The following is an 11,747-nucleotide window of genomic DNA, read 5'->3' as shown; positions in this document are numbered from 1 at the left end:
GAAATCGTCGGCAAAAGCCTTTGCCCGAGCTTACCACACATACCGCCTGCAAGAGCCCTTTGAGGCCTGCAAGCCGCCCGGGCGGACCAACTTCTTAAATTACAACTACTGCTTCTGCCGCTGCTTCCAACTGCTGAAGGTCGAGCAGTTCAGCATGTTCTTCCCGCTGATCAACATCAAGTCTCCCCTCCTGGCTACTTCCACCTGTGGGGCGTGGGGGGGGCCGCGCCTCGGGGTCGGGCCTCGCATCACGCATGATATAACGGAAGTCGCATGCGATTTTTTGTGAGCTCACCCTGTGTAGTGACTCGTGTGTACTCGCCGGGGGAGCGCCGCAGACGCGCGCGCAGACCTGGCGCAGACACCAGACTCCGCACGAGATCCTCTCACGCATGGCGGGAAAACAGTGCACGCGAGCCCAGAGCCGGCACGCAATAAGAGGCAGCACTCGACACACCCGTGTCGAGACGAGCAGGGGCGGCAGGCCGCGATGGCGATCCAGGGTGCGTGTGCATTACGCTGCGGCTGCTGCAGCCTCCTCGCCGGCCGATTCGGCAATACTCTCGGGCACGGAGGTGACGGACTCGCGCTCCGCGTCCGGCTTGGACGCAGTGCTGTCCCGCGCCGCGTCTGGCTTGGCTGCCGCCGCCGGCTTCGCTGCCCTAGAGGTTCGCGACTCGCGGATGGCCTTGGCGCGCGCGAGCGCCGAGCTCTTTCCTCCGATGGCTCCGAGCACAGCAATCTCGATCGGAGGCTGCGACGGCAGCGGTAGGGAAGGGGGCGGGGATTGGTGAGAGGGGAGGAGCAAGTTGGTGGGCGAGGCGGCGTGCGATCTCGGGTGATCTCGCGTCTGCTATTGGGCGATCTCACGTGTGTGTGGTCTCTTGTGATTTTGCGTGTGGTCCGGGCGTGATCTCGGGCGCACCCCGACCAGCATCAGCAGCTTCTTGGCCGCCTCGCCCTCGGGCAGCTTGTTCGCGCCCTCGGTGAGGGCATGCCGCTCCGCTAAGCTCTCAATATCCTCACGCTTCGCGAGGGCAATGCTGCGCAGAGGCTCGGCCACGCTCTCCGGCTTGAGCAGCGCAGTCAGCACCGCAGCGACCCCCACGTACTGCTTCTCGGAGCCCTTGAGCATGCCAAACCCCTTGGAGCCCACCACCATCCGAAGGCCACCGCACTCGCCCGACTGCGGCAGCTCGCCCGGCGTGTGCGGCTGAAGCGCGACCGACTGGCGGCCAGCATCGCTGCTGGCGGCGGCCGCCGCCGGGGCGGATGCTGCAGGGGCTGCAGCGCCGCCTCCCTTCTTCTTCTTCGACGCCGACTCGCACTTGGACCGGATGCACTGCAGCAGGCTGCTCATGCGCGCAGCGACAGGAGAGAATTGCCGACGGGAGAGGGGAGAGGGAGAGGGAGGGCGGCGACGGCGGCGGCGGCTTCCCGTCCAGAAAGGACTCGGCGAAAGAATTTTACCCGCGAAAAGAAAACGCACGGCCCCTCAGCGGAGCTGGGAAGAGGACCGCCGCAAGCGGCGTGGCGTGGAGCGGTTGTGCATCCCTCCGGGGGCCCCTCTGCGCCGGGGAGGCGTTGTTGGAGGCTAGGTAGGACGCAAGCGTCCGTCGCCCTTTTCAAACTCGGGGCCCACTCCGCTACGCTCGCTCCGACCCGAATTTGGAGGGCCATGAAGTTTAAGGTGTTGCTGCGCAAAAGGGGTCGGACACACACAGGGCGCAGCTGGAGACGCTCCCCCTCAATCGGCATCCACCCCGACCCGCTCCAGCCCCACTTCTGCTGCCGAGAGAGCTGAATCGAAGCAAGCGAGCCATTGCATCTTGGCGTGCTCCTGGAGCGCGGCTTTCTGCTTGGCGGCCACGAGCACGGCGGAGTCGGCGTCGTAGCGCGCATCGTTCCCGCTCATCGCCCATTCCTCCCACGTGACGTGTCGGCCGCGATTCGATGTCGCCACCTTCATCGCCAACGAGGACTCCCTCGACTGCAGGGGGGCTCCAGGGAGGGCCCCCCTCGGAGTGGGTGAGGAGACCGTGCGCGGAGCGGGGGGTTCCGAGTGGTGATGTCAGTGAGGAAATGTGTGTGTTGTCGTGCAGTGTCTGGTGTCTACTAGCCCCGAGTAGTAGAGGGGGCGTTCCGCTCAGCCTGCTAGGGGAAACCCGGAGCGCAGAGCCAACCCTCGGGGACCCGTGTTTACTTTACGGCCCTTTCCCTGCGAATGCGCACCCCCCCTAGCTAGGGGTCAGGGCTCTCTAGCCCGTAGCCCGATGCCGATCATCCGGCTCGCTGGGTGCGCTTCTTAGCTCCCTGGCCCTGGATGTGAGGTTAATGACTGCACTCCAAGTGCTCCAAAGTGCCCCACCCATCACCCATCACTCGAGCACCGGCACCGGCGCACCGGTCGGCGGGAACACAGCGGTGGGAACACAGCGCTGGAGCGGCCGCACATTGCTCGGTACCCCCCGCGCACATCTTGGCCGACTCCCCCCGGGGGGGGGGGGGGGGGGGGTCAGACCCCCCCTATTCCGCTGCACGGATGGTTTTAGATGTGCAGGGGGGGTACCGAGCAGTGAGAGTGTGCGGCCGCTGACACATTCTGCAGCATAGTAGCCAATTCGCAATTGGCGCTTGAATAGCGAAATAGCTGTGAGCTGAGTGTTAGAGTTGTTTGGTATTGAAAATCTCTCTCTCTCAAATCGTCGACCTGGGCCGGCGAGCTCGCGGCCGCCACACTCGCAGTTGCCCTCTGTTGACAATAACAAGGCTGTGAAGACGTTGTGTGAAGATGTCTGAGCTTGTGCGTCTTGGGGCCGGGTTTGTGTTTTTGATTGCAGAGTATTTACCGCGCAAGATATAAATAAAGGGTGTCCTAAGGGCTCTGCTCGCACAAGGCGCCCGCGTCGCAGACGCGGTACCATTGACAAATCTGCAATATACCCCCACACGAGCAAATAGCAAAATCCGAATACCGTGCACGAACTGCTGATGTGCGCCGGGCAAGCCTTCAGCTGGTGCCAAGACATCCGTAAAGTTGAAAGCAGAACGTGCGCCAAATCCGTGCTTTCGCGCGACTTGAGGGGAAGCCGCTGACGTGCCCGCGGCGCGCGGCCGCCTCCCGCGCAGCACCGCCGCTGCGGAATCGGATCGAGCCCATGGAGGAGGAGGGCGCAGTCGGCCAGCGCAGCAGGCGGAGTCCCTCCCCGCGCCGGAGCCCCCCTGCAGTCGAGGGAGTCCTCGTTGGCGATGAAGGTGGCGACATCGAATCGCGGCCGACACACGTCACGTGGGAGGAATGGGCGATGAGCGGGAACGATGCGCGCTACGACGCCGACTCCGCCGTGCTCGTGGCCGCCACGACGCCGACTCCGCCGTGCTCGTGGCCCCGCCAAGCAGAAAGCCGCGCTCCAGGAGCACGCCAAGATGCAATGTCGATTCAGCTCTCTCGGCAGCAGAAGTGGGGCTGGAGCGGGTGGGGGTGGATGCCGATTGAGGGGGAGCGTCTCCAGCTGCGCCCTGTGGCAGCTGCGCCCTGTGGCAGCTAGTCGAGGGACTTGGTAGTTGTGACCCCCCTGAGTGAGGACAGGAGAGAGACAGCGTTTTGTGGTGTTGGTGTACGCAATAACGGGACAGGGTGGTTGTTCTCTCTATCTCCTCTTCTAGCTCTTAGCATGAGCTGCGCCCGGTGTCCGACCCCTTTTGCGCAGCAACACCTTAAACTTTTAGGCCCTCCAAATTCTGGTCGGAGCGTACGTAGCGGAGTGGGCCCCGAGTTTGAAAAGGGCGACGGACGCTTGCGTCCTAGCCTCCAACAACGCCTCCCCGGCGCAGAGGGGCCCCCGGAGGGATGCACAACCGCTCCACGCCACGCCGCCGGCGGTCCTCTTCCCAGCTCCGCTGAGGGCCCGTGCGTTATTGCAGCGTAAAATTCTTTTCGCCGAGTCCTTTCTGGACGGGAAGCCGCCGCTCGCCGTCGCCGCCCTCCCTCTCCCTCTCCCCTCTCCCGTCGGCAATTCTCTCCTGTCGCTGCGCGCATGAGCAGCCTGCTGCAGTGCATCCGGTCCAAGTGCGAGTCGGCGTCGAAGAAGAAGAAGGGAGGCGGCGCTGCAGCCCCTGCAGCACCTCCGCCCCGGCGGCGGCCGCCGCCAGCAGCGATGCTGGCCGCCAGTCGGTCGCGCTTCAGCCGCACACGCCGGGCGAGCTCCTCATGTGTTTATCACAGTAGCCCGAGGGAGGGGGGGGGGCGGGCCTCACCCGGGACTCACCCCGAGACCCCACCCCGGGACGCGCCGGCTGCGGGTGAGGCCCCACCCCCGGGGCAGTGAGGGGCAGGGGCGGGGCGGAGCTCCTCAGAGTGAGGCGCCCCGGGTGCCCCCCCCCCCCCCTGGCCCCCCCCACCCCGCCCCCCGGCATCCGACCCGCCCATTCAGCTCTTTCGTACTTTCGTACGGAGCGTGGGTTTGCTTTTTCAAATTTTTAGGCGGGATTTGTGGTCTCGGAGATATCGTCTCTTACGACCCGGAGACGGGATATTACCATGTCACCTATGAGGACGGCGACAAGGAGGACCTCTCGCGAGCCGCTGTCCAGGCTGGCGTGCGGCGATTCCAGCAGGCCCAGGCAAAGTGACGCGATCCGTCTCGCCGAGGCGCGCTTTTTGCGTCCGCATCGGTAGATGGTAGAGATGTGCGTTTGGAGCAGTGCGGACTGTCTGAGTGTGCAGAATAGAGTGGGGTCACCCGTTTAGTTGATTTGTAGTTTGTGTTGTTCTGTGTGAGCGGTGGTGCCGCACGGGCCGCTCTCCCTCGCCTCGGGGCGTGGCGCTGGTGGGCCGGGGGCGCGCGGTAGGCGTACGGGGCCGCGTGCGCGTGGCCCGCCCGTAAGCGCCGTGTGGGGTGCCCTGGGGTCGGGCAGCGAGCTACCCCCCCGGGACGGCGCATCGCGAGTGAGGCCCCGGGGTGGGGCAGGTGAGGGAGGGGGCGGGGACGGCCGGGCCCCGGTGAGCCCTGGGTGAGGCCCGCCCCCCCCCCCCTCCCTCGGGCTACTGTGATAAACACATCAATAACAAGGCTGTGAAAGATGGACGCGGGACAAGGAGTAGCCCCAGGGCGGCCTCTTCCGATGAACGCCGCCTCCCACTCCGGTTGGCTCCTAAAGTCTCACAAGGGCGGCGAGGCGACCTCGGAGCGGCGCTTCTTCGTCTCGGAAGGCGCCGTGGTGTCTTACGGCCGGATGATTGGCTCCATCTTTGCTCCAACCGGAAAGGTTGACCTGAAAACTTGCACGGCGATGAGCGAGCCCGAGCCCGGGACCGTCGTGATCCAAGTGAGCGGCAAGCAGCATCCGTTGCGAGTGGCTCTCGGCCCCGATTCGGAAAAGTGGCGGACGCTGTGGGCATCGGCGGTCAGCGAGACGGCTCTGGATGCGGCGCTGCTCAGGTGGAGAGACGCATCGCTCGCTGCTCGGCTGGACAAGGGCTCCCGAAAACCCTCATCCAGGCCGCGGCTGGTCCTCGCCAAGTCGGGATCGAGGGTCGCTCCAAAGACGTCTGACGCCACTGCCCTAAAGTCTGCTCGCGGTGCCGCGCCCAAGACGTCCGGGCGCGAGCACTGGTCCGAATCGGCCTATCGAGTGCCAAAGCTGTCCATGGACGACGGCGCGCAGACGAGCGGTGGCGACCTCACCTCGCGGACCGACGTGGACGACACGGAGCGAAACGTCGCCGCTCCGCGGGCGGGAGGCGGGGAGGCGGGTGGCGGCGAGCCGACCGAGGCGGAGCTCGAGGCGGCGCGGGCCGAGTGGCTGAGCTACTTCCTCAAGGCGGAGCTCTTCCAGAACGCGCTGCTGCTCGCCGTGTCGGAAGAGGAGGAGCGGGGCATCAGGGAGGCCATGTTCGCCGTGTACGAGCCGCGGAGGCTGCAGTGGCTCCAGTACCACACGGCGCGAGGCAACTACGACGAGGCGATCGAGCTCGTCGCCGACCAGGCCGAGAGGGAGGAGCTGGCCGCTCGGCGGAGGGCCGCGGAGCAGAGCAGCGTCTGGACCAGGTGCTGCGTGGCCGCGCAACCGCGTGAGCGAAAAACTGAAGGGAGTTCGTGTTCCGCCGATTGCCTCGCGCGTCGCGTCTAGACTACTAGAGCATGGTGCTTGGTCGGACTTGGCTCTCTTGGCTCTTGGGCCGCCCCGCGCGCCGCTTGCGGCGACTTGCTTCTTATACGAATACGTTTCACCCGCGACCCTAAGCCTAGCACGATCGGATAGATCGCGATTTTTTTCGAGCTCAGACGATGGCAGCGAGCGACCTTTTGCCTGCGCCAGCCGTAACTCGGCCTCTGGCCGCCGACAGCAGCGCCCAACTCGGGGTCTGGGGCGGAGCCCCAGCCTGGGGTCTGAGGCTGGCAGCCCCAGCGGGGTGCGGGGCAGAGCCCCGCGAAGAAAATTTCGCATTTTTAGCACGGCGACGGTTACCCGACCTCGCTCCTCGGACGGACCGGTGTGCCACAGAGTGGTACCAGGGTGCAGGCATGAATGGGTCTGACCTCGAAAAAAATCGCGATATAGGTACACCTCAAAAGCACCCTCAATGGACTCTCCCTCGGGAATAACGCATATGCCTGCGGGCCACAGCTCACAGTTCACTCTTCAGGACAGAGCTCTGCGGCGTGTCACTCTCTGCGCTCACGCACGATCGCGCACACTTGTCGCATCCCCTCCCGCCGCGATCGCAAGACTCAGTACACAAACCCGCGTCGAGGGCCGCGCCCGTCGTACTCGGAGTTCAAACAGCTTGCAAGCACATGCACATGACGCCACTAATTTCCTCTCCTCTACTCGGGTTGCGCTGCCGGGGGCCCGCTGGCACGAAGCGGCGGCAAAGCGTCGAGCGCGTGATCTGCGACTGTCGCGAGAGAGGAGAAGTAGGTGTTGACCGCGTGCTCGAGCTCGGCGCGCTTCGGCGCCCCGGGCTGCCCGCCCCACCCCTGCGCGTCAGCGGGAGTGCCCGACCGCTCGAGCGACCGCTGCCGCGAGAGCGAGAGCGGCGGGAGGGAGGAGGAGGCGCCGCAACTCGCACCACCTCCGACCGGCCCTCCTCCGCCGCCTCCAAGCCCGGCGGCACCGACTCCGGCGGCGGCGGCGGCGGAGGGCAGAAGGAGTGCGGACGCGTCGGCGCCCCGCGCGCGCTTCTCGGGCCTCGCCAGACCGTCGCGCAGCAGGCCGATGTGAGACTGCCACGGCGCGCGGGGCTCTCCGGCGGCGCCGCTGCGGGACGTCATCGAGAGGAGCGACTCGAGGTTGTTTCGCAGCGGGCCGACCCCGTCGGAGCGGGTCGAGATGGTTGACCGGCCGGGCGATGCGGGCCGCGAGGGCGTGCGCGAAGAGACCCTCGAAGGCCGAAGAGGCTCGAGGCTCGAGCCGCCCGCGCCGCCGCCGCCTCCGCCGGCGGTGATCCCTCCGCCGGCTGGCCCGGTGATCGGGGTGCCGTCGGGGAGGGTGGCGGCGGGCAGCGAGGCGGGCTGGAGCAGGGAGGCTTGGATGGCGGCCGCTTGGTCGAGCGGCAGCATCGTCAGCATCAGCTGCGTCACGCGCACCGTGTCGAAGCGCTGCCGGAACTCCTCGCGCTGCGCCTCGTCGATCTCCCGCTCGAGGCGCTGCACCTCCTGGGCTAGGCCCCAAAGGCGGGCACGCTCCTACGGAATGAAAACACGAACTCGTCACAAACATCTTTGCAGTCAGCAGGACCCCGAGGCGGCACGCTCCTCCGCGAGCATCGCTTGCAGTGAGGCGGTCTTCGGCGCGGACGCCAGCGCCAGGCGCGACTCGCCTGATTCATACAAGACGATGTTCATGTGGTCATCATATTATAGGACGCCAGCGCCAGGCGCGACTCGCCGGCGGCAGGCGCTGCGCTGCTGCTCGCGCGGCCACTCCGCCCCGTCGCCTTGCGGGAGATCTCCTTGAGCAAGTCAGGCCGCCCGCGCACGAAGCAGGGATGGCTCCACGCACCGGTGCCAACCTAAGGCACGGTGGGTGGGCGTCCAAAGCAACAGCCCCGCGCCCTTCCAAGTGCACGCCCCGGTGGCGGGGCGGTGAGGATATCATCATCATACTGAGAGCAGCAAGCGCGTGGTGAGCGGCGCACGCCTTTTTGAAGCCGTACGCGTTGAGCACGCGCACCCAGGAGCTGTACTGTGAGCGGCGGAAGTAGGTGGGCAGGACGTGCGACGCCAGCCGCTCCGGGTTGGTGACGACGATCGTCGTGCCGTCGGGCGACCAGCCGATGTGCTCGTGGCCCGCGTTGACCATCTCCCACGTCCACGACACGAAGTCCGCGGCGCCGTGCTGCGCCGGGCGCTTGACGAACGCGGCTGGCTGCTGTGCGGGGGACGCCATGACCAGCGCCTTGAGCGTCGTGTTCACCTGGAGGTCACACCGAAGAAGGGCTTCCCGGGCTGCTCTTGCCGCGCCGCAGAACCCAGCAAAAAAAATTTTTGCCAAAGAATTAGCCCAGATCGCGCCGATCGCGCCCGTCGTCGAGTCCGCGCCGTTGCGGAGTACCGTGCACGGAGGCTGCGCAACCGGTACAGCTCCTGGATGTGTGTATATATGGGAGCGAGCGTGAGCGCCTCCCACGCCGAGGAGGAGGCGCTCATGGAGGCGGTGTGTGAGGGCGATGTCGAGGCCGTGAATCAGCTCATCGCGAAGGGTGTCGACCTCGACTGCTTCGACGACGAGCAGTCCCGGCCGCTGCACGTCGCCGCGCACCTAGGCCACGCCGCCGTGGCGTCGGCGCTTATCGCCGCGGGCGCAGACTTGGAGTCGAAAGGGCAGCTCGAGGGCACGCCCTTGCACGCCGCCGCGTCCGGCAATGAGAGCGGGCTCGCCGCGCTCCTGCTGGATGCGCAGGCTTGCGTCGACGCGCGCGACGAGTCCGGACTGACCCCACTGCACCGCGCCGCGCAACGGCGCCGTGCTCGTGGCGCGCCTCTCGCCGTGCCACGCCCGCGTCTCACAGCCCTGCTTCGCCCTGCCGCGCCACCTCAGGGCCTCCTCTGCGCGGCTCGCTGCGCTGCTCCTCGAGCGCGGCGCGGCTCTTGAGGCGCGGAACGTGGACGAGTACACGCCGCTGCACGTGGCCGCTATGTGCGGCCAGGCCGAGCTCCTGTGCGGACCACACCGCCGCGCCACCATGCCTGCAGCTCCTCCCGCCACCTGCAGCTGCTCCCCTCCCGCCTCCCCGCCTCCCCGCCGTCGCCCCAGCGCCGCCCACCCTCTCGTGCGCAGGGGCGTGCTGCTCGACCGAGGCGCGTCGCCGGCGGCGCGCACGCTGCAGGGCGACGCGCCGCTCGACCTGCTCCGGCGGTGCGGCGACCGGGGCGGCGGAGGAGCAGCAAGCCCCGCTCTCGCCGAGGCGATTCGGCGGCTAGAGGCGGCGGCCGAGCGGGCCGCCGGCGCAGGGTCAGAAAAGTAATATATCTTTACTTCCAACACCCGGACGTTCCCAGGGTGATGGAAGGTTCGACGCACCCCCGGACTGGGCGGAGAGATCCCAGGGTATAGGCTAGTTCCATTTCACTGTGGCACAGCGCTCGCGTTACAAAACCTTGATTTTGACCATTTGCGCACTATTGTACCTCTCGGTGCCTTCCAGAGGCAGCTGCGACCCCGCCGAGTGGACGGCGTCACACAGCAGGTGCCGACGTGACTCACCCGCTCCTTTGACGCCGACGTGACTCACCCGTGCAGACCACATCAGCACACGGTCTCGACGCGCTCGGTACGACGCCTGCAACGGTGGGAGAAGGACAGGGTCCCCACCTGCACGAGCAGGATCTTGTAAGGACGATCAGGGACACAGGGGAACGGGAGCGGGGAGCGCATCGCGACTCGGAGGGGGGCTGGGCAGGGTTCACCTTGCTGACACGCAGGCTAGGCTGACGTATTTCTCCTTTCCCAGCCCGCTTGACGCCGTGTAAATGGCATCCTCGGTTGTGAGCGGGCGGCAGTTGGAGAAGTGGGAGAAGGAGCGGGAGGATGCGAACCGCACCGAGATCCCGATGCCCAAAGCCGCACGCGACTCCTTCAACTCGATGCAGCCCAACTTCAACGCGCTCGCAAAGTTCGAGAAGAAGCTCGACCGCTTCACGCAGCGGATGGAGGACAAGGACAGCGGGGTCAAGACGGAGGCGATCGTCAACGTGATGAGCTCGACGGCCGGCGCCGGCTCGGGCGACTTCCACACCTACCGCGGCTTCCGCAAGAAGGAGAATGCGCGGATCGCAGACTTTGAGGCGGCGCGCAAGGAGGACGAGGCGCGGCGTGCGTGGGAGGCGGAGCAGGCGGAGCGGGAGGCGGATGTACTGGCCAAGCGGTCGAAGAAGGCCGCCAAGCGCGCCCGTCAAAAGGAGAAGGAGCGCGAGCGGCAGCAGGCCGAAAAGCGCGCGCGTGGGGAGGCGTCGGCAGCGGCGGGCGGCGCAGCGGCGGGGGAGGAGGGCGCGGGCGGCGGCGGTGGCGAGGCACCGGCCGCCGCGGGCAGCAGTTGACCCCGCCCAACCCAACACATAACTTTATCGCCCGCTTGTGTCACTTTTTGGTATGTGTCGTCCGGGAGACCTCTTATCTCTGTCCCCTCTTGAGCCAGACCGGAGCTCTTGCAATCTCGGCAGGTGAGCTCGGCAGTTTGCCTCCGCCGCATTCCGGCCGCCGCCCCCAGATGCTCGTGTGCGATTGCGGCGGCTAGGAGGCCCTCCCCTATCTGTGTCCGTCTCTGCACCTCGGGTCACCGGTCGTCGTCCCCGCTAAAGTACGTTTTCCACACCCCGAACTGGTGGGCGGTACGGAGTAAGTGTGGGGGGCGCGCGTGCCCGGCACAAAACTCAAATGTCAAACGCATTCGTAGTCGTAAGACGTAACATGCCGCAGGCAGCGAGCCGTTACCAGAGGCGTGTCGCTCCGTGAAAAGGAATAAACGCTATACAGAGGTGGACTCCACTCTGCGCCTGTTACCACTCACGAGCACGACACGCGTGAGGGGAGCGCGCGGCCTCTCGGTCTCGGTACCAGCCAAAGCGGACCGTCGTAGAGTACATCCGAGAGTGATGCAACGGGTGGCATCCACGACCGTGGGTCGACCTCGCTCTCATTCGCCAAAGTAGCCCGCCGCCGCGGCCGCGCGCCGCTGCCGCGGCGCGACGCCCATCAAGCTCAGCGACCTATGCACAGCCTTGCGAGGTGGGCGCGCGTTTCTCTTTGTCGGCCCGCGAGGCGGCGACATCTCGGCGACGTCTCGCAGCGCGGGCAGACGCCCTCGTACGTCTGCGACTGCTCCTGCGGGTCGAAGTGCCTGTATACAACAACAGGTAAGGAGGCGGACGGGGGGCGGCGGGGGGCGGGGGGTAAGAAACCCGGGGGGGGGAGGGGGGGGGGGGGGGGCGTGCAGAGTGTGTGTGTGTGCGCGCGCGCGCGCAGGGTCAGGTCGCAGTTTCGTCAAGGCCCAACGCACCAGCAGCGCTCGCACTTTGTCCCGTCGGCGGCGGCGATGCCGACGGTCGCGGCGGGGCCTTCTTCGCGCGCCGAGGAGAAGAGGGACCGCTCCGTCACCTAGGAAGTGTCTCGCCAGTGTCTCGGGAGTGTCCGAGGAGGGTTGCCTCGCGGTGGCCTAGGAAGTGTCTAGGAAGTGTCTCGCAAGTGTCTAGGAGAAGAGAAGAGCGACCGCTCATTGAAGAGCGACCGCTCATTCACCGCCG

The 11,747-nt window shown here is 66.5% G+C and overlaps 6 protein-coding genes across 6 annotated transcripts; 4 read left to right on the top strand and 2 right to left on the bottom strand.

The window, feature by feature from the left end:
• Nucleotides 1-258: 258 nt before the first annotated feature.
• Nucleotides 259-1,445, bottom strand: EMIHUDRAFT_436376 (hypothetical protein). The gene has a single exon (XM_005769726.1). It carries the CDS (start codon nt 1,358-1,360, stop codon nt 854-856), a length of 507 nt encoding a protein of 168 aa, XP_005769783.1. The 5' UTR covers nt 1,361-1,445; the 3' UTR covers nt 259-853.
• A 2,592-nt stretch (nt 1,446-4,037) lies between these two features.
• On the top strand, nt 4,038-4,632 carry EMIHUDRAFT_210002 (hypothetical protein; the record flags this gene model as incomplete). Its single annotated transcript, XM_005769725.1, has 3 exons — nt 4,038-4,069; nt 4,326-4,357; nt 4,484-4,632. The coding sequence occupies 3 exons, from the start codon at nt 4,038-4,040 to the stop codon at nt 4,630-4,632; spliced, it is 213 nt and encodes a 70-aa protein (XP_005769782.1).
• Nucleotides 4,633-5,094: 462 nt separating this feature from the next.
• On the top strand, nt 5,095-6,295 carry EMIHUDRAFT_436373 (hypothetical protein). Its single transcript, XM_005769724.1, has one exon. The coding sequence runs from the start codon at nt 5,125-5,127 to the stop codon at nt 6,130-6,132; it is 1,008 nt and encodes a 335-aa protein (XP_005769781.1). The 5' UTR covers nt 5,095-5,124; the 3' UTR covers nt 6,133-6,295.
• Nucleotides 6,296-6,555: 260 nt separating this feature from the next.
• On the bottom strand, nt 6,556-8,394 carry EMIHUDRAFT_464192 (hypothetical protein; the record flags this gene model as incomplete). The annotated part of the gene is made up of 3 exons (XM_005769723.1): nt 6,556-7,691; nt 8,008-8,017; nt 8,144-8,394. 3 exons carry the CDS (start codon nt 8,392-8,394, stop codon nt 6,831-6,833), a joined length of 1,122 nt encoding a protein of 373 aa, XP_005769780.1. The 3' UTR covers nt 6,556-6,830.
• Nucleotides 8,395-8,559: 165 nt separating this feature from the next.
• EMIHUDRAFT_355844 (hypothetical protein) lies at nt 8,560-9,526 on the top strand. The gene is made up of 3 exons (XM_005769722.1): nt 8,560-8,966; nt 9,046-9,165; nt 9,286-9,526. The coding sequence occupies exons 1-3, from the start codon at nt 8,608-8,610 to the stop codon at nt 9,470-9,472; spliced, it is 666 nt and encodes a 221-aa protein (XP_005769779.1). The 5' UTR covers nt 8,560-8,607; the 3' UTR covers nt 9,473-9,526.
• Nucleotides 9,527-9,962: 436 nt separating this feature from the next.
• EMIHUDRAFT_436371 (hypothetical protein) lies at nt 9,963-10,658 on the top strand. Its single transcript, XM_005769721.1, has one exon. It carries the CDS (start codon nt 9,978-9,980, stop codon nt 10,542-10,544), a length of 567 nt encoding a protein of 188 aa, XP_005769778.1. The 5' UTR covers nt 9,963-9,977; the 3' UTR covers nt 10,545-10,658.
• The last annotated feature ends 1,089 nt before the right edge of the window (nt 10,659-11,747 follow it).

Source organism: Emiliania huxleyi (assembly GCF_000372725.1).
Source record: "Emiliania huxleyi CCMP1516 unplaced genomic scaffold EMIHUscaffold_41, whole genome shotgun sequence".
NCBI lineage: Eukaryota > Haptophyta > Isochrysidales > Noelaerhabdaceae > Emiliania > Emiliania huxleyi.
The sequence above is the reverse complement of the archived record's forward strand: the minus strand, read 5'-3'. Positions and strand labels throughout refer to the sequence as shown.

Coding starts and splice junctions, on each gene's coding strand:
- EMIHUDRAFT_436376 (XM_005769726.1), bottom strand. CDS start 1,360: ATGAGCAGCCTGCTGCAGTGCATCCGGTCCAAGTGCGAGTCGGCGTCG.
- EMIHUDRAFT_436373 (XM_005769724.1), top strand. CDS start 5,125: ATGAACGCCGCCTCCCACTCCGGTTGGCTCCTAAAGTCTCACAAGGGC.
- EMIHUDRAFT_355844 (XM_005769722.1), top strand. CDS start 8,608: ATGGGAGCGAGCGTGAGCGCCTCCCACGCCGAGGAGGAGGCGCTCATG. Junction 8,967..9,045: donor CTGCACCGCGCCGCGCAACG/GCGCCGTGCTCG, acceptor GCGCCACCTCAG/GGCCTCCTCTGCGCGGCTCG. Junction 9,166..9,285: donor TGCGGCCAGGCCGAGCTCCT/GTGCGGACCACA, acceptor TCTCGTGCGCAG/GGGCGTGCTGCTCGACCGAG.
- EMIHUDRAFT_436371 (XM_005769721.1), top strand. CDS start 9,978: ATGGCATCCTCGGTTGTGAGCGGGCGGCAGTTGGAGAAGTGGGAGAAG.